Source organism: Pinus tabuliformis, chromosome 8 (genome assembly GCF_031772625.1).
Source record: "Pinus tabuliformis cultivar Carrire ecotype Pingquan chromosome 8, CPIR1, whole genome shotgun sequence".
NCBI classification, from domain to species: domain Eukaryota; kingdom Viridiplantae; phylum Streptophyta; class Pinopsida; order Pinales; family Pinaceae; genus Pinus; species Pinus tabuliformis.
This window is the reverse complement of record NC_142294.1, coordinates 609,234,449-609,254,152: the sequence shown is the minus strand read 5'-3', so window position 1 is coordinate 609,254,152 and position 19,704 is coordinate 609,234,449. Positions and strand designations below refer to the sequence as shown.

General features: G+C 38.1%; 2 protein-coding genes and 1 pseudogene across 3 annotated transcripts in view; 1 reads left to right on the top strand and 2 right to left on the bottom strand.

Annotated features, from left to right (window-relative positions):
* LOC149236976 (DNA-directed RNA polymerase II subunit RPB1 pseudogene) overlaps positions 1–5,266 on the bottom strand; it is a 49,909-nt pseudogene extending 44,643 nt beyond the window's left edge.
* The window catches only part of LOC149236974 (uncharacterized), a 166,050-nt gene that overhangs the window by 48,068 nt on the left and 98,278 nt on the right, over positions 1–19,704 (bottom strand). The window lies entirely within an intron of this gene.
* On the top strand, positions 5,802–7,731 carry LOC149236975 (uncharacterized). 2 transcript variants are annotated; one of them, XM_089461670.1, is made up of 5 exons: positions 5,802–6,035; positions 6,397–6,598; positions 6,707–7,075; positions 7,133–7,193; positions 7,450–7,731. In XM_089461670.1, exons 1-5 carry the CDS (start codon positions 5,808–5,810, stop codon positions 7,535–7,537), a joined length of 948 nt encoding a protein of 315 aa, XP_089317796.1. In that variant the 5' UTR covers positions 5,802–5,807; the 3' UTR covers positions 7,538–7,731. The 2 variants fall into 2 exon arrangements, with proteins under 2 accessions (XP_089317796.1, XP_089317795.1); XM_089461669.1 differs by having other exon boundaries at positions 6,707–7,193.

The window sequence follows — 19,704 nt, the reverse complement described above, 5'->3', positions numbered from 1 at the left end:
CCCCTTCAAAAATCAGCTTGAAGTTGGCGTTGCGCATAGAGCACTGGCGATGCACATAGGGAAAAATTCCCTGATTTTTTCACTGTTTTGCTCCAATTTTGATTTTTACCTTTGGAAATCAATTTTCACTTATGTAAATGATGAAGTAAATGTAATTATCATGTTTTACTGTTACCTAGGGTAAATACATTAGGTAAATGAACTCAATGAGGTGTAATGAATCAGTTCACTTAAGTTAGGGATGAGTCACTTTGACCACCCTACACTCTAGCTATCAGTTCAGTTTTTGGTGGAACTGCTCCTCCTCTCATGGATTCGACCCCTGAGGCTGGGAGGAGTTTGTTTGAGGCCTATATCATGTACTTTTTTAGTCATTCTAGAGGTTGGACTCAGTTGGATGTTGTACTAGTGATCAGAGACATTCTTGTATTCAAACTTTGGCATGGAATATATTGGATGAGTTGCAGCTATTTTGGTGGGATTCCTGTGGCATGGTATTTTGACATTGTTTCTTCTTCAGTTACATGTGTGTGAATGTTTTGTATTTTCCATGATCCATTTCACTTCTAAATATGTTTGATTTTCAAGTGTGATAAGCAGAATTCATCTCCTATGCTCTGTTTTGGGAAAATCATCATAATTTGTTTCATTTCTTCAGTTTAAAAAGAATTCATGATTTCCATGCTCTTTTTAGCACCTCATCAGTCTAAACCATTCCATCAAGATACTACGAAGTGTTAAAGTACTTGCCTACCTTGCCCCATCAGATGTCTGCAATTCTGATTTCCTTTTGCCCTGACCTAATTCACTCTCTGACCTAATTCACTCATCCAGTGATTACCCCAATCAAATCAAATCAAAACCCTAAGCTACTATATCTAGCCTAAGACCCTAATCCATCCAGCCCTCTTGGCTGTGATCCTTTGGAGAGAGCCCTCTCTGACTTGGTAGGGCTAGCTACCAAGTCAAAAGATTGGTCTATGGTTACCTCAGCTGGACTCTTCCTCAACCTTGGAGATCCGGAGGAGTGATAACATATTGGCGTCGTTGTCGGGGAACGAAAGATTCATTTTCCCTGGGTGTACAACAAGTTTTCATTGGAATTTGGTCCTTTGGATGATGGGACTAAGTTTCAAAAAGGTTGATTCCATAATTGCAGTGTCAAGATTGTAGAGCTGGCTTCGAGGAGACAAATAAGATCAAATTCCGCATCCTGATCTAGCTGATTCAGTCGAAGATATTCAAAGCTTGTTCAAAAAGCGAAGAAGTTTACAAATCACAAGTTCAATCAAACCTCATTCCATTGGTAAGCTCTTGATCGTTACCTGTTAAAATTTTCTATTGAAAGAAATTCCTTGGTGATGAAGTTTGAAGCTTTCTTTGTTCCGCTCAAGTCTGAAATCTTTTACCTTACATAGTCTTTGACCCTGTTAAGAATAAGAGGGTTACCTTGCTGCTGAAAGCGGATGACCTTTGGCAGATTGTTGATAAGGAGATTCAGCGACCAACAGGTCTAATATTGTTGGGAGCTCATAAAAAGGACGTTAAAGTTCATTGAGTCATAATGGATGTTGTGAAGGATCACTTAATGCCTCACTTGGTGGAAAAGAAGATGGCCATGGGAATGTTCAAGGCCCTAATGGATTTATTCCAAAGAAATTAAGTGAACCAAAAGATGATCTTAAAGAAGTTATGATCTATACAAATTTCAATATCGAACAATGTGACTAGTTATCTCATGAAGATCACGCAGATACGTGATCAGTTTGCAACCATTGGTGAGAAAATGGAGGATGCATAATTCGTTAATGTGGCAATGAATGTATTCACCAAGTTTTGGGAATCATTTGTTAAGGGGGACTACACCTAAGAGCACCTTCCCAACTGGGAGAAGATTTGGGATGATTGCATCCAAGAAGAGGCTCAAGAGGATTCTAAGGCTAGCACGCAAGGAGACAGATACATGATCAGTTATGATCCATACAGATTTCAAGATCGAACAATGTGACTAGTTATCTCAAGAAGATCACACAGATACATGATCAATTGCAACCATTGGTGAGAAAGTGGAGGATGCATAACTGGTTAATGTGGCAATGAATGGATTCAGCAAGTTTTGGGAACCATTGATTCATTTGTTAAGGGGGACTACACCTAGGAGCACCTTCCCAAATGGCAGAAGATTTGAGATGATTGCATCCAAGAAGAGGCTCAAGAGGAGCCTAAGGCTAGGACGCAAGGAGGCAGGCAAGAAAATCTAGCCTAGTAAAATCAATTGCTTCATTTGCCACAAAAATGGGCACTATGCATCAAAGTGTAAGAAGAAGAAAAAGGGGAAGTTGCAACAAACAGCCACATCAATAGAGATACAACTTGATGAGTTTGCAGCAAAGTTCAAGGAGGAATTTTCATTGGTCTCCTCGTTATCTACTAGCACCATCTCCAGGAGCGCATGATACTTGGACAGTGATGCATCACACCACATAACAGTAGAATGAGAGCCAGTCAGTAGTTTGACGAAGGACTTAAATCTACATGTGGAGCTTGGCAATGATGCCAAGTATGCAATGAGGGGTGTTGGAACTATCATGTTCCAACTCAAATATGGAGGGTCATTGGAGGCTAAGGAGGTGTAGAAGGATGGTAGAGAATTTGCTTGCTAATTTCTTAGTGCCAGGTTCATACTTTTGTTTCTTACAACTATTTTATCCCAAGAATAAATTTTTACTCAGCAAATTAATTTTCCGTTGTAAAAGAAATTCTGAAAACTATAAAACAAAAATACTCAGGTACTCCTAACTTAGAAATTTTGCAGGAAAATTATTCAGAAAATCAGTTGCAAAACAGCTGCATAAAACACAATAAATTTTCCCCCCAAATTTCTCTTCATTAAATTCCTTGGATACCAGAAATGTCACCCCAAACTACCAGAAACGTAGTTCCAAGTTTCTGAAATGGAAACGGGTACGATCCGCATAAGATCATCCTTCAAAACGTTTTTGAGTCGTTTCAAGAAATTGGAAACACCCAGGTCTTCAAATGGAAACGTTTCAACTATTTTTAAATTTTTTTTGCATCTGTTTTCGGATCCAAAAAGACAGTGGGGTACCTAATTGTACCCTAAGTCATTGGATTCACCGGATTTGAAGCACGAAATTTGAATTTTGGTGAATTGAAAAAAAACGATATAAATTTATCGAACTTTAAGGTAAATTCGGCACCGTCTTACCCAACAGCACCATGGAATTTTAGCAAAGGGTATTTAATGAACACTAAAAAGGTCTCAAGTGTCAATTTATGAGTGATTATGATCAATCCTAAAAGCAAATATCTCAATAGTTGTGACCCCTTCGTTGTCCACATGGTGTCTTATAGGTTGTTGCTCACGATTGAAAACATGTGAATACCAGCAATCTGCTCAACCATCGATGTGGCTTCCTGTAAATCATTCTCAAATTGGATGAGACCCCAATTGGTCAACATAACTTCTGCGGATACTTGTCTACATAATGTGTAACTACTAAAAATAGGATAATTTTTCGATAATATACTAATATTTATTAATACCAGGTTTGGAAGTTATGATAATAACGATCTACTTAATACCTTTGCATATTGTTAATATAATAAGACAGGATGTTTATTATAACTTTTTAATAAATAATAAGCTTTATAAAATAAGGTAAAGTTTAATATAATAGTTGTATAATAAATTGTAATGACATATTTTATGCCAAACTTATAAAGTGAAAATAAAATTTAATCATTTATTATTTTGTATATATTACTTATATGGTTAAATTATTATATATTTATGCCGTAAGGCGTTCCCTCTGAGAAAGACATCCCTAAAATGTGACGTGTGCAATCCTGAGCCATTGATTTTGTGTGTTAGATGATTGGGGTGTTTTCTGCCGTTGGTTTAATCTGTTTTTTCATAGAAAAATAGTTTTTTTTCCATGATAATAGGCCATGAAAGGCCAGGCTGCTCTGCTGGCGATGAAACTCTTCGCAGAGACTGCCTGTTGGCGATGAGACTCTTGTGCTGGCGATGAGACTCTTCGCAGAGACTCTTCATGTCTTTTGCGACCAAGGATCCAAAGCTGTTCGATAGAGCGGATGAGTTTGTGCCCCGTCGATTCATGGGTTCGGAAGGGGAGAAGATGCTCAAGTACGTTCTCTGGTCCAACGGCCGCGAAACGGATGAAACGTCCGCCGATAACTAGTCCAATTTCCAAAATCTGTTTCGTTTCCCTTTACTACAGAGTGGTGATAGCAACAGTGACTTACAGAGGGGATCAGGGGGACTCATCATACTTTTATCGGGAGGATTGCGGGGACTGCCTCTCAGTAAATGATTCAGATTCATGAGCGCTTGACATGACATCCGGGTTACGGTGAAATAAAACACTAAGCACACATAGTGCCAACACGTATGGCACGCATGCACTGGTTAACGACTTGTCAATTGATTCTGGCTCTTCTGGTTTGGAGACCTTTTATTATAAAGATTTGTGCAACAATAATAGTAAGAGCATTTGGAGAGGATCGTCTCTTTGCATTTCATGGGGGAAAATTCCAATCCCAATGGCCTCTTTGCATTTCATAGGGGAAAATTCCAATCCCTGATACTGCAGGCAGGTAAGTATTTGCGATGTTTTACAATCTCCGCATTTTCTTTTTTTTAAGCAAACTGTGAATGCTAATTGATTTTTAGTGTTAATGTAAGGATTGCCCGTATTGTGCAACCCCGACATGTTTTTTTTTATTCTTTCTGTTCGTACAACGAAGTGTTAATGATGATTCTTTTTCAGTGTTAAACAGTGTGTTTGTGTGTTTAAATCGTGACAGTATATGTATAGAGTGTGATTGCCAGTCGCTATGATATGGAAATGCTACCCATCTTTTGCCTTCAACTGCCTGGGAAATGAATGACTTCCGGACAAACATTAGGCATTTCATTTTTCTTTAAATGTCCACAGGTAACTCAGAGAGGCTGAACATTAGTATTAGGAACAACCCAATTTGGAAGAGAGGTGAACATTAGTATTAGGAACAACCCAATTTGGGAGAGAGGTGCGGAACAATCCAATTTGGGAGTTGGAGGAAATGTACAAAAAGAAGCTAACTTATTTTTGATTTTGATTTATTTGAAAGTGTTTTCGCTCTTATGAGTATTAGATTATGGCAAAGCCTATTTCTAAATCTATAGATCCATTAATACTTTCCATTACAGTACCTGCCACAACTTCAGATTCACCAACATGTATCCGGGAAAGTGTTGGAACCTGGAAAAATGTTTGACTTGCCAGATGCTGTCAAATCTTCCTATGGTTGCCATCCATACCATGCATGCATGTTGGTGAATCTGGAGTTGGGGCAGATACTGTAAGGCAGAGCATTAATGGATCTATAGATTTGGAAATAGGCTTTGCCCTAGTTTTTTCTCATGTTCTAAAAAAGCAACTTAGCTTCAAGGTATTATTACTGTGTACTCTTAGAATTTTGATTAGTCTTGGTTTTTTCTCTTTTCAAAAAATTATATTCTGTAAAACATTCAATTTCTTTTGTCTTTTTTGATGCCGCCTTGTATTGGTTACAGGGCTTTGTTATTTCAGATTGGCAAGGTATTGACAGAATAACTACCCCATCGAATGCTAATTATTCTTTGTCAGTCCTTGAAAGTGTGGGTGCAGGGATTGACATGGTAGTGTATTTCTCTTGCATGCTAGATAACATTCCTCAATTTTCAGTATCCTCAATTAAATACTGCATATACTTATGACAGTCTATTAAGTTTGATATCTATGAGATTCATGCCTGACTTTTTCTATTGGAAATCTGCTTCACAGGTGATGGTTCCCTTCAATTTTGCTGACTTTATTAACGACCTGACTTCGCAAGTTAAGGGTGGTTTCATACCTATGAGTAGAATAAATGACGCAGTTCAAAGAATTTTGACAGTAAAATTCACCATGGGACTCTTTGAACATCCTATGGGTGATCCAAGCTTAGCCAACCAACTTGGCAGCAAAGTGAGTGTGCCATTTGTTATTCACGGACAGTTTCTTATGATCAATGGTTAATACCTATGCTGTTATGTATTTGACTATGTTCGTTTTCTCATAAATAGGCTTCGGTATTTTACTCTTCTTTAAAACCGTATCTTCCACAATATACCGTGTGTTCTCTCTTTTTCTGTTGGACTGGATATTAGTTTTTAATCGGATTTTTAACAAAAGCTCGTCTTTGATATTGATAATAGACCCTGCATAAAAAATTAATTACAATCGTCCATGGCTTTCGTGTGGACAACCTGGTGGGAGCTTGGAGCTTGCTTTGCAAGTTGCAATGCTTTGCTGTCATAACATATAACAGTTATTTTTGCAATAACAGGAGCACAGGGACTTGGCAAGAGAAGCTGTTAGGAAATCTTTGGTATTGTTGAAAAATGGAAAGTCTGCCAGCCAGCCTTTGCTTCCTTTGGATAAGAATGCTCCCAAGATTCTTGTTGCAGGGACTCATCCTGACAATCTAGGTTATCAATGTGGTGGATGGACGATAGAATGGCAAGGTTTAAGTGGAAACATAACCATAGGTGAGTTCCATTGCATTCATGTCAGGTCAGCTACCTTTTATCGTAGACTAGCACCATAAGAACCAGAGATTCAATTGACTCTTCCGATATTTTTTTTCTGCTATGCAGGAACAACAATTCTTTCAGCAATCCAATCTGCTGTTAGCTCCTCTACCGAGGTTGTTTATCAGCAAAATCCAGATGCAAACTATGTCAAAGAACAAGGGTTTTCATATGCTATTGTGGTTGTGGGTGAGCCACCTTATGCAGAAATGTTTGGGGATAATCTCAATTTGACCATTCCTTTAGGCGGAGGTGATACGATTAACAATGTCTGTGGCTCCCTGAAATGCCTTGTAATATTGATATCTGGAAGGCCACTTGTTATCGAACCTTACCTTCCACTGGTGGATGCTTTTGTTGCGGCATGGCTTCCTGGCACAGAGGGCCAAGGTGTGACGGATGTGATTTTTGGAGATTATAGTTTTCAAGGGAAGCTGTCAAGAACATGGTTTAAAAGTGCTGATCAACTGCCCATGAATGCTGGGGACCAGCAGTACGATCCTCAGTTTCCCTTGGGTTTTGGACTGACCACAACAGTAGCAGAAAATATAAGGTAGTAATTCAGACTTGTCCTTTTTTACTTAAAAGAAGTCATGCATTGTTTACCAAATTTTGTCGTTCAACGATAATTGGCAAAACCTTAAGAGGCTACTTTATTAAAAGGCTTACTTCAAGTAATTAGGGAAAGGAAGAGGGTGGGGGGGGCTGATTTTGTCGTGGTTGCAATTAGGGGAAGAAAGAAGGGGATGATTTTGTCCTTGTTTTTATTTGCAATCATGTTTCTTATCGTTTTGTGTTTTCTGTTGTAGGTCTTCATCATTTGGTGTTCTATCGAAGGAGGTCCCTAGCGTGCTTGCCATGATTATTATCCTGTGCTTGCACATGTATACTCTGTAAAACTCTCTAAAACAGATACAGCTCAAATTCATTATAGTTTTCAGTTTTACTTTAAGGCATTCCTTATTATCAGCATGAGATTCAAAAAGATATTGTATCTGATATACACAAGGTAAGAATGAAGGTCATAGAACCAAAAATTGTACTCTGAATTCACATCAGATAAGAATGAAAGTCATAGATGATAGAACCAATTGTTTGTAAAACAGTAGAATAATCTTGTACTTTATATCTGGAAAAACAGATATACATCTGTTTGCCTTGTCCTTGCATATTTCTTCTAATGCTGATGATGTCATTCATGTTAATTTTGCTAAAGGTGAAATGATAAATGTGGTACCTGAGGATACTGAGATTCAAATTGGACAGGGTTTATGCTTTTTTAGAATATCATTTTATTTTTAATATTGGTATGGATGGTGAATTATACATGAAGGCCACAATAGAAGAAATTATAGCAAAACAGGCCTGGTAACCATACACTGAGGTAAAGAAAGAAATGAAATAACATATACAGTACTGAAATAGCTTAATCAATTTTAAGCTTAAAAGAAGCCTGAAGTGTAAGGCACCTATTCTAAATAGGTTTTGAATATATCTACACTACTGTCATTCTAAATAAGTGCTCAATATAATTGTATTGTGCATCCTTTGTATCTCATCTTTTTAAAGTTAAAATAAACCTTCATACTTTACACTAAAATAAACCTTCATATTTTATATACATGGCTATTGTTAGTTAACTGGTTATATATAAATTTTTTTACATTTATTCACTTTCCTTGCTGCCCATTTTCTACTCTTTGACATCAATTCATTAAAAGTTAAGAGAGTCGCTGCCGTTATAAATTAAAGTTATTAACATATGGAGATGATACAGAGTAACAGAACAGATAAGTTTTTGCCATACATGCACTTAACTCTAATAAAACATGTGAGGTTGTTGTTGAAATGCAATGCTAGGTGAAAGGTTATGTCTTAATATGTTACAGTATGAAAGAATATAAAGCTACGTTGCAAGAACATATCTTGCATTCAAAATAGAAAGTAAGTAGAAACATAATGAACACCTCCTGGACCATCATTTCCTTTAAGAATGTTAACGATCACTTATGTTTCAACATCAACTGATTCACTCTGATGACAGGAAGATTTATGCATTGACTCAGTTCCCTTCCTAATAGCACCGATGAGTAAATACTATCCGTGCTTTTTGTTGTAGTGCTCAATTCTAAAAGTGATTTTTCTTGTAAAGATTCCCTAAAATTTGTAGCAGTTTCTGAGCCATTCAACTTTGAACCATACATGATTTTAGCAGTTTCAGGATCATCAAGTTCGGGAGAGAATATCTTCATTTTTCACTCTTCTTCTTGTATGTGTTCTGCTTTTTGTCTATAATCCTTAAGAAATTCTTTCAAGAGAATAAAGTCAAGAAATTCACACTCTTGGAAAATGATTGTATGGACTCCTACAGAGTGAACAATATGACTCTGTGATAGTTCATGGCACAGTGAACACACCAGAAGCAGAAGACATGATCGCAAGGTTGAACTCGATGATCATGACGAGGTGGAGGTGACCTGCTAATACTTCGTCCCCATATAGGTTTGAAACATCAACATCTTAGAGAACGACGACCATAACTTGAACTACACCTGTATCGAGGACTGAGACCCCGATGGCGACCACTTCCTAACCCTCCATTCTATAGTCTAACACTAACAACCAAAATTTTCTACATTGATTTTATCAATATGAGATTCTAAGAAGATAGGTGCAGGTGAAGCAATGGAGTTTTGAAATGGGTGGATTTTATAATCTAAAACTAACTCAAGCAAAATTTTGTACATTGTTTTTATGAATATGAGAGCCTGAGACTATAGGTGCAGGTGAAGTAATGGAGTTTTGAAATGGAAATCACAACAATAAAATTCTAAAATGAAACAACAAATGGATTTGGTACAAATTTGTTTTTGCTTGTTCCATTATTGTTGTATCTATGAATGGGTTTTTCTGCTTCTTGGCTTCGATCATGACCATTTGGGGTGGCCTTCTACACTGATTTCCATCTGCTTTCATCATCATGAGCTAGAGAGTCTATGATGTGTTTTGTCTTATAAGTCAGTTCTATACAATGTTCAGATTTCAAAAGATTTCATTCATGGCGTTTCTTCTCCTGTAATTTCAATCACGGTGGTCTCTGAATATTGCGTTTCCTTGTGCAGTAAATTCACTCTACATCATGGGGGAAGCTTACACACAGCTGGAGCTTAACATCATCTCAGCTCAAGATCTGAAGGAGATGCATCTTGTTGGCATGATGTAGACCTACTATGTTGTATGGATCAATTTCGAGAAAAAACTGACGACGCAATTGACAGAACAGGGGGCGCAAACCCTACTTGGAACGACAAGGCCATCTTCAGAGTGGAAGAGAGTTTGCTCCACTGTGAAACCTCTGCTGTGATGATGGAGATATACTGCGTGGGTTGCCTCAGGGATACCCTGCTAGGCACTATGAGGGTCTTGCTTTCCACTCTCCTCAAGGGCTACTGGAGCACAGATTTCAGTGGGATGAGTTTCTTGGCACTGCAGGTCCGTCGTCCTTCTGGTCACCCACAGGGCATTCTCAACCTTGGCACCATGATTCTTGATGGAGTAGATCTTCACAGAATGAACAGATTCATCCCTGCAACTAGGGGTTGTGGGTTTCAGAGATTTGATGGGGAATCCTGTCAAACCCAGGCCTTCATTTGTGAGAAAATTACTGTCCATTAAACCTAATAATGTTGTTGATGCCCAAGAACAACAATCCCGCTGTCAAGACTTCAACAGTAGTGCATGCAAGGAACAGGGAAAAGATCATTAAAAGCAGAAAGATGGTGGTGAGATGGTTGAGAAGGAGAAGAAGAAACTTGTTGGCTGCTATCAGATTCTCATGGCCCCAAAATTGAAAAGGAATAAAGTTGGATTGAAGAATGGGGCTGCAAAAATTCATCTCAGTCCATCTGATAGTAACATCTGTGCCAAGGAAGATCAAGATCCTGCTGTGGCTTACAACAAAGCGATAGCAATTTATGCATAGTGTTATCATCAATAATATTATTGTGCAAGAATGCGTTGGTTTTATGTTATTATATTCTTTGTGCAAGTGCCTTCAATTCCTAGTTGATTCGTGAAGTGCTTATTATGGCATACATAAAAATTTTGAAAATCACAAGCCACTGTGGATGAAAGACTGGTTTATGTAAAAGTTTGAATAGATATATGAATATGAAAAGGGCAAGTTCAGTGCCTTCAATCTGCTACTTCGATATATATTCTTATCCTATGTGGATGAACATTGGTTTGTGTAAAAGTTTGAAATTTGAATAGATATGAGTCTGAATTTTGCAATGGGCATGTTCAGTGCCTTCAGTCTGCTACTTTGATAGATACTCTTAGCCACTGTGGATCACACATTGGTTTGTTTAAAAATTTGAATAGATATATAAGTCTCAAATGGGCAAGTTCAGTGCCTTCAGTCTGCTACTTTGATTTATACTCTTAGCCACTGTGAATGAAATATTGGTTTGTGTAGAAATTTGAGTAGATATATGAGTGAATTGGGCAATTTCAGTGCCTTCAGTCTTTGATATATACTACTCTTAGCCACTGTGGATGAAATATTGGTTTATGTAAACATTTGAATAGATATATCATATATGAGTCTGAAATGGGCAAATTCAGTGCCTTCAGTCTGCTGCTTTAATATATATAGAGTATATATATTTGTTTACTGGATGATCACTGCATTTTTAACTTATGTCCATTAATCAAATCGATCTTTCAAAGACACAGTAGGCTTTCCTAATCTTGCAGAAAATGGTCCGTCCATATTAAGCCATAAGGATGAAAACCAAGCGAGATAATAATCATCTGATGCAAGTGACTATTGTTGAAAAATATTTCTAACTCTCGTTTTACTTTGACATTATTTTATAATCAAGAAAATGCGGGAAAGAAGGCTATATTACAAGCCCATTAGATGAAGTTGGGGTAGATTTTATGGTTTGAAACTAACTCAACCAAAATTTTCTACATTGTTTTTATCAATATGAAAGCCTGAGAAGATAGGTGCAAGTGAAGCAATGGAGTTTTGAAATCAATGAAGGAGATATTGCATTTTCTAGGAAAAATGCCATCATCCACAACCGATTAACCAATTCTTTCTTCCTATGTAGCATCCTTGCTTTGACATAAGTTGGACAGAGATGAGGACTTACACCGATATTCCATATTCAACAGCTCTACTTAGACATTGACATAACTCATATAGACATCTCTATGATTGGGACTCAGCAACAGACAAACTCTGCTGTCAAGTCAGCTGCTTATGAAATGGCCAGAGTCTTCTTAAAAATTTCAATATTTCTACAGTTGAGGATTGTAGCAAAGCTCAGGGATCAAACTTAACTCCATGCTTATGAGGCATCCGCGTTCTCACAGTTATTTGCAGCTCATTCTCAGTTTTAATGGGAAGGTGATATATGGTGTATTATTGTTGCAGTGGCAGGGGATGGATTTTAATTGCTGGTTGGACCAAATGAAATTGATGCAAATCAATATTAACTAGTTATTGATAATTTTGCCCACTGAGTTCCCTGAGGTCGAGTATAATGCTTTCCCTGCTTATCAAAGAGTATTGATTCCTTTTCAATAGGAGTAGCATGTGAGTGTCAGTTTTATAAAGAAGATTCTTTTTATTATTAATAAAAATATAGATAGTTAGTTTCATTTTAAAGGGTTATAAATATGAGTTATAAATACAAGACTTAAAAGGTTGTAAATATTTCAAGGGTTGTAAATATGAGTTATTAATTGTTTTTACACAAAACATGATAAATAGAAATTTAGCAATTTCTTTTTAGTTGACTGACTCAAATTCATGTTTCTTTAGGTTGACGGTAAACCCACTAAAGTGGAAAAAATTGTGATTCCAATAATTAGAGGGATTGTCATCATGGGGTGATAAGAAATTTAATATTCCAAGAAGAGGAGGTAGTAGTAGATTCTAAATAAATTAGCAATGCAATAACATAAATGTTTGCAACAAATTTAAAGAGATCCACCTTGTTGAATAATGCACACACTACATGGATAATGGATTTCCGCACTTTATGCCTTACGGTGTTTTCTTTGCAACATCTGGTGCAAATGCTAGTAATTATATTTTTAATTAAATTTTAATAATTTATATATATATATATATATATATATTCAAATTTATTTTTTGCCAAATTTCTTTGTTGTCGAATTCGAATACGAACTCGAACTAGGTGACTTAGACCGTACCCTACATCTCTCCACACTTTAAAGGTGGACAGTGGAGATGTAAAACTCCATCAACACCTGGTTGTGCTCCACATTCCACTCTAACTAAACATCTACAAATTTAACACCACTAATTAGCAGTTTACAGGGCAAATTTTCTCCTTCAAAGGCTTATTGAACTTTTCTGCCCCATACAATGTTGAAACTTACCCTGAATCATTCTCTTTAATGTTGCTTATCCTTTCAGATCATTATGTCAGATGTTTCAATCATGTAGGAAAAAAAATGTAGAAAACATGTTTCTATATACTTCGATCATGTAGGAGCAAGGGCATAGCAAGTTCATAAATTTGATTTTGTAATGAATTGATAATTTTGAGTTGTATTGGGAATGGATGATAATGATAATTTTGAGTTGTATTGGGAATGGATGATAACCTTGAACCGAAACATCTCTCACAAATAAGGTTCTGCAATGTCAAGATAATGTTTTATGTCCATTTACTATATCAATAAAAAGAAAAACAGTTTTGCAAGTGTCATGGTTGCAATGTGCAACTCTTACGTATATCATCAAATATAGAATTGTTGAAATGGAGTTTTATGAATGGTAATATGAAATTTTTAATGTCATATCTATATGTGTGTGTGTGTGTGCGCGCACGTGTGTGTGTTGTTTCCTTGTCATATCGTATCCGTATACTTTGAAAATTTGTCGTATCTGTTTCAAACCCCATATCCATATCCGTTTCAGTGCAACTTAGTTAAATTCCTCTCAAAGAAATTAGGGGCTCCCTTACCAAGAAATTGGCCCTCATAAATATAGAAAATTATAGCAAAATAACCACAGGAAATTCTTTTGAAATTTCTTGGCAATAGCAGCCCCTCTCTCCCACGTGTCCCACACTCCAAAACCTTCTCGTCCCCTTCCCACGTGTAACAAACAACTGCTCCTGCACCTTGGTAAATTTTTGCAGCAATTTTTCCTATTTATTTAGCCTGTCAAACCTACAATGAACTCATACAATTATGTTGGAATCTTTCCAAAAGATTGTATCTTCATCCTCTTCCTTAGGCTCCTTTCATAATTTCAAATTGAGCAAAATCTCTAACCCTCAATCTCTAAAGGGATAGACAACTAGGATTAAATCCTAACTCACTTAGATCAATTTTAGATTTAAATCACTTAAACAATTAACTATTTATCCTTGGGAATTTGTTCAATTAGCCAACATTAATTAAATTAATTAATTAATTAATGTCCTTTTCCTAAGTTATACTTAGAAAATAAATTATATTAGTTTCTCCTCTCGAACAACCACATAAAGTGGACTTCTTCTCCTGCATGATAGACACAAACTTATGCAGAAGACCTTCTGAAGCTACAAAATCAACACTCCCTCCTAGCAAGGCATTCTCCACCACTCCTAGCCTGTCCCTATAGAACAAAAACTTCCCCTTCACTAGGGGCTTGGTGAGAATATCTGCCACCTACTCATCCGTGGATATCTGCCACAATCTCACAACACTTCTCTGGACCCTATCTCTAATGAAGCGGTACCTAATCTCTATGTATTTGGACCTGTGATGAAACACTAGATTTTCTGAAAGTTTGATACAGCTTTGATTATTGCAGTGAATCACCGTAGGCCCCATCTCAAGACCAAATAAACCTAAGAGCATTTTGCAAAGCCATATAGCTTCACAGCTCACTAAACTCGCAACCATGTACTCAACCTCTACTGAGCTAAATGCCATTGAGTGTTACTTCCTACTAAACCATGAGATCATACTTGATCCGAAGCTAAAGCAACAACCTGAACTACTCTTTCTTGTCACTGCACTCCTAGCCCAATTTGAATCTGTGTAACCCTGCAATTGCACTCCACCAACTCTAACATACCTCAATCCATAGTACATACTTCACTGTACCTCAAAGATACATGTGCACATGTTTTGTTGCCACAAAAGGAACCCTCGAATCCACCATGAACTGTCTAAGTGTGTTCTTCGCAAAACAAATATTTGGTCTGGTATTAACTAGATACATAAAGGACCCTATCAGCTACCTATACAAGGTGGGACCTACCAACTCACTCTGAGAAGCATTAAGCTTCCTCAAGATAGTAATTATAGGTGTCAACATTGGTCTGCAATCCTCCATCCCCAATATCTTCAAGATATTAATTGCATACTTGCCCTACTCAAGGAATATCTCTCTTGGTTGATGCCACACCTCTAATCCCAAAAAATAGTGTGACACCTCTAATCCCAAAAAGTAGTGTGTCCTTCATCCCAAACATCGAAGCAAGGTCCTCCTTACACATCTCTATGAGCCTCTCAGATCCCATTCGAAAGAGATCATCCACATAGAGCAACAAGATGAGCGAATCACCATCAACAAGAAAATATTACAAGTTGGAATGTGCCTCACTCCTAGTGAAGCCCAAGCCAACCAAGTACCCATAAATCCTTGAGTACATTGCTCGAGGTGCCTACTTGAGTGAGAACAATCCCATCTTTAACCTACATACATGGAACTCCCCATGCACCTTAAATCTCTGAGTTTGCTCAATATACACCTCTTCTTCAATTACCCCATTAAGAAATGCAATCTTCACATCCATTTGATGTATCGTCCACTCCATCTCTAAAGCAATGGAAATGACCACCCTGATCGATAGATGTCTAGCGACAGGAGCAAAAGTATCCTCATAGTCTACTCCCTCCTTTTGGTAGAACCCTTTGACCACAAACCTCACCTTATATTTCTTGACATTGCCATCTATTGCATGTTTGATCTTTGTAGATCCATTGAGAATTCACCACTGACTTCCCCTCCAGCCTCGATACAATTTGCCAAACATCATCCTTCGTGATGGAGTTGTACTCCTCCACCATGACATCCCTCCAAACTTGTTGGTCTGCTACCTCCTCAAAATTAGAAGGCTCGAACTCACTAATGATGTTCATCAAGGCCATGTAGATGGAAAATCTCCTTGGTGGTATCCTCTCCCTTAAAGTGGTGCTAGGAGCCTCCACATGCTCCTCAACATCCCCGTCAAAATCTGCTCAACCCATCTCGGCCTCCACTTGATAAAGCTCAAAGGAATATCTCGATCCTCCTCCTGACTAGAACACTGTGTCTGGTGTCCTTGCTACAGTTGTTGTTGGTCCCCCCTTAGTCTCTGGAGCCTCTCGCTCTTGATACTCTACCACTGCTAGATCCAATTCACGTAACCTCCTAAAGGTCCTACCCTCATCAAATCAGGCATCCCTCCTGACCTTTCCTTCCTCTATGCCAAAATGTAGACCCTATAGGCCCTTTAAGTCTCGCTATATCCAACAAAGATGCCCTTTTCTACTGAGGGCTCCAACCTCGTTCTCTTCTCAAATGTATGTGGACATAAACTAGACCACCAAAGATGTGAAGGTGGTGCACCTCTAGTTTCACTGCTGTGAAAACCTCCTCATGAGTCTTATCCTCCAAAACTATGTGAGGACTCTTGTTCTGCAAATACATAGTCGTGTTCATGTCCTCCTTCGTGAAGGCCAAACAAAACTCATGTGGAGGAGCATCTTCAGACAAGAAGACGGACATGAACACGACTATGTATTTGCATAACAAGAAGAAGGACATGAACACAGTCTGTTGGAATCTCTCCAAAAGATTGTATCTTCATCATCTCCCTTTGGTTCCTTTTATAATTTCAAATTGAGCAAAAATCCTAACCCTCAATTTCCAAAATGATAGATGGCTAGGATTAAATCCTAACCCACTTATATTAATGATTGAGATTAGATCAAAGTCACTTAGATAATTAAATATTTATCCTTAGAAATTTGTTCAATTAGCCAACATGGATTAATTAAATTAATTAATGTGTTTTTCCTAAGTTACACTTAGGAAAGAAATCATATTAGATGCTCCTCCCAAACAACCACCTAAAGAGGACTTCTTATCCTGCATGCTAGACACAAGCCTCTGCAAAAGAGCTTCTAAAGCTACAAAATCAACAATGTTGTGATGTTTCAAAAGCGATGGATACTCATATGTCTAGGCCTTGGCAGACAACATTGACAACTTGTGTGAGTTGTGGCATTGGAGGATGGTACACTTGCACTACAAGGCATTGCCAATTCTAAGGGAGATAGCCACTGGTTTCCCAAAGTCTAGTATTGAGCAAAACAGCATGTGAAGAGGATGTGCACTTGGCAAGAATGCCAAGGTTGCTTTTCCAAGCAATAGCAACAAGTCCAAAAGGATCTCGGATCTCATTCATTCAAATGTATGTGGACCAATGTCAGTAGCATCAATACAAGGGTCACTTTACTATGTCACATTCATAGATGACTATTCCAAGAAAACCTGGAGCTTCTTCATGAATACCAAGGATGAGGTTTTTAGTCAGTTCCAAGAGTTCAAGGCTGAGATGGAGAACTAGATAGAGAAGACGATCAAGATCTTGAGAATAGATAATGGGACACAGTATACCTCCAACAACTTCAAGGATTTCTACAAGGAGGCAGGGATCAAGAGGAAAATGAAAATCTCGTACAACCCTCAATAGAATTGGGACACATAGAGAGTACTTGGTACACCATTGGAGCTACCAAGGCAATTATTCAGGACTAGGATCTACCTATGTTTCTTTGGGCGGAGGCATGCAACACGACAATTTATTTTCAAAACGGGAGTTCTCATATGATCTTGGGGGACAAAACTCCTAAGGAAGCATTCACAAGGATGAAGCTAAAGATAGGGAACTTTCACATCTTTGGTTGTCCGATGTACATCCATGTTCCCGTGGAGAAAAGAACGAAGTTGCAATGCTCAAGATATAAGGGCATATTTGTTTGATACAATGAGACTTCGAAGGCACACAGGATCTTCATTCTAGTGAGGAGGAAGATAGTGATTAGTAGGGATGTGAAGTTCGAGGAGGACCTAACATCTAGAAAGTCTCATGAGCCACTTCCAATGACAAAGGACAAGGAGCAAGAGGCTCGGAAGGATGAGCAACGTTCATCAGCTACTTCCAATTCCTAGAGTCAGACTTCAAGTGAGGAGGAGTCAACAACACCTCCTACCATTTTTGTAAAGGGGGCTTGATGGTTTGAGCATGTGGAGGCTCCTAGGAGCACAATCAAGGTGAGTAGACCTTCGAAGGAATTTCCAAAATACATGGCACTTGTGAGTAACATTATTAATTTCAAGCCCTCCAATTTTCAGGACATAGCGAACTAGCACGTTTGGAGGGATGCAATGATGGAGGAGTATAACTCAATTACGAGGAATGATGTATGGGGTATTGAAGAGCAAGTCAGTGGTGAGTTCCAAATGGGTCTTCATGATCAAGCATGCTACAGATGGTAACATAAATGAGTACAAGGCAAGGTTTGTGGCGAGAGGGTTCTCCCATAAAAAGGGGGTGGACTATGAGGAGACATTTGCTCCAACTGCTAGATATACTTCCATTAGAGTTGTTCTATCTATTGCTTCAGACATAAGATGGAGGATACATTAGATGGATGTGAAGACAATGTTCCTCAATAGGGTGATTGAGGAGGATGTGTATATACAACAACCTCATGGATTTGAGGTACATGGGATGGAGTGTCATGTGTGCAAACTCAAGAAGGATTTATATCGACCCAAGCAGGCACCTAAGGGCATGGTACTCTAGGATTGATGGGTATTCATTAAGCATGGGATTCACCTAGGGTGAAGCAGATCCCATGTTCTACTTCATAATTGTTTGAGATGATCCACTCATCTTGGTGTTGTGAGTGGATGATTTGTTTCGCACAAGTGCAAAGAGGCTCATAGCAAGGTGCAAGGCTGACTTGGCTACAAAGTACAAAATGAAGGACATCAGGTTGATGCATTACTTCTTGAGGATAAAGGTATGGCAAAACTCAGGGGAGACCTTCCTTAGTCAAGGGAAGTATGGAGGAAAGATCCTGAGGAGAATTGGGAAGAGTGTAGACCTATGGCTAGCCGCTACACCCATGATTGCCAATATGAAGATCTTGACTTCAGATTCGAAGTTGGTGCATCCAACGTTGTACAGATAGCTAATAGGGTTTATGATCTATTTGGTCAAAACTAGGCCAAATATCTATTTTGTTGTGAAACACCTTGAGCTTGTTCATGGTGGAGCCAATCCAAGTAAATTGGGTAGCAATGAAGCATGTGTTGAGGTACCTAAGAGGTACAATTGAGTATGGTTTGAGCTATCTTGGAGAGGATGGAGTGAGGTTGTAGGGATATACAGACTAATATTTAGCGGGGGTGTAGCAGATAAGAAGAACACCTTAGGGTGTTGCTTCCCTCTTGGATCAGCATTGATTTCCTGATTCAATAGTAGACTTTTGTGGCGCTTAGTTTAGAAAAGTAAGAGTATATGGTAGCTAGTATGGCCAATTGTGAGGCTATTTGGCATCGCAAATCGATCATAGGATTATTTGGTCAAGAGTTGGAGCCTACAATGATACACTATGGTAATAAGAGTTGTGTCAAACTCTCTGACAGTTTAGCATTCCATGACAGGTCCAAGTTGTTGATTTTGTAGCTTTGAAAGGTCTTTTGCATAGGCTTGTGTCTTGCATGCAGGAGAAGAAGGCCTCTTTAGGTGGTTGTTCAAGAGGAAATTAATATGATCTCCTTCCTAGATTTTAATTTAGGAAAAAGTAAATTGATTAATTATTTAATTAGTTTAATTTTGGACTAATGTTTTCTACAAATAAATAATTAATTATTTAAGTGACTTGGATATAATCTCCACCATTAATCAAAGAAAGCTAGGATTTAATCTTAGCCCTCAATCACTTTGGTGTTGAAAATTGGCAGC

Coding starts and splice junctions, on each gene's coding strand:
- LOC149236975 (XM_089461669.1), top strand. CDS start 5,808: ATGAGATTCATGCCTGACTTTTTCTATTGGAAATCTGCTTCACAGGTG. Junction 6,599..6,706: donor AAGTGGAAACATAACCATAG/GTGAGTTCCATT, acceptor TCTGCTATGCAG/GAACAACAATTCTTTCAGCA. Junction 7,194..7,449: donor ACAGTAGCAGAAAATATAAG/GTAGTAATTCAG, acceptor TTTCTGTTGTAG/GTCTTCATCATTTGGTGTTC.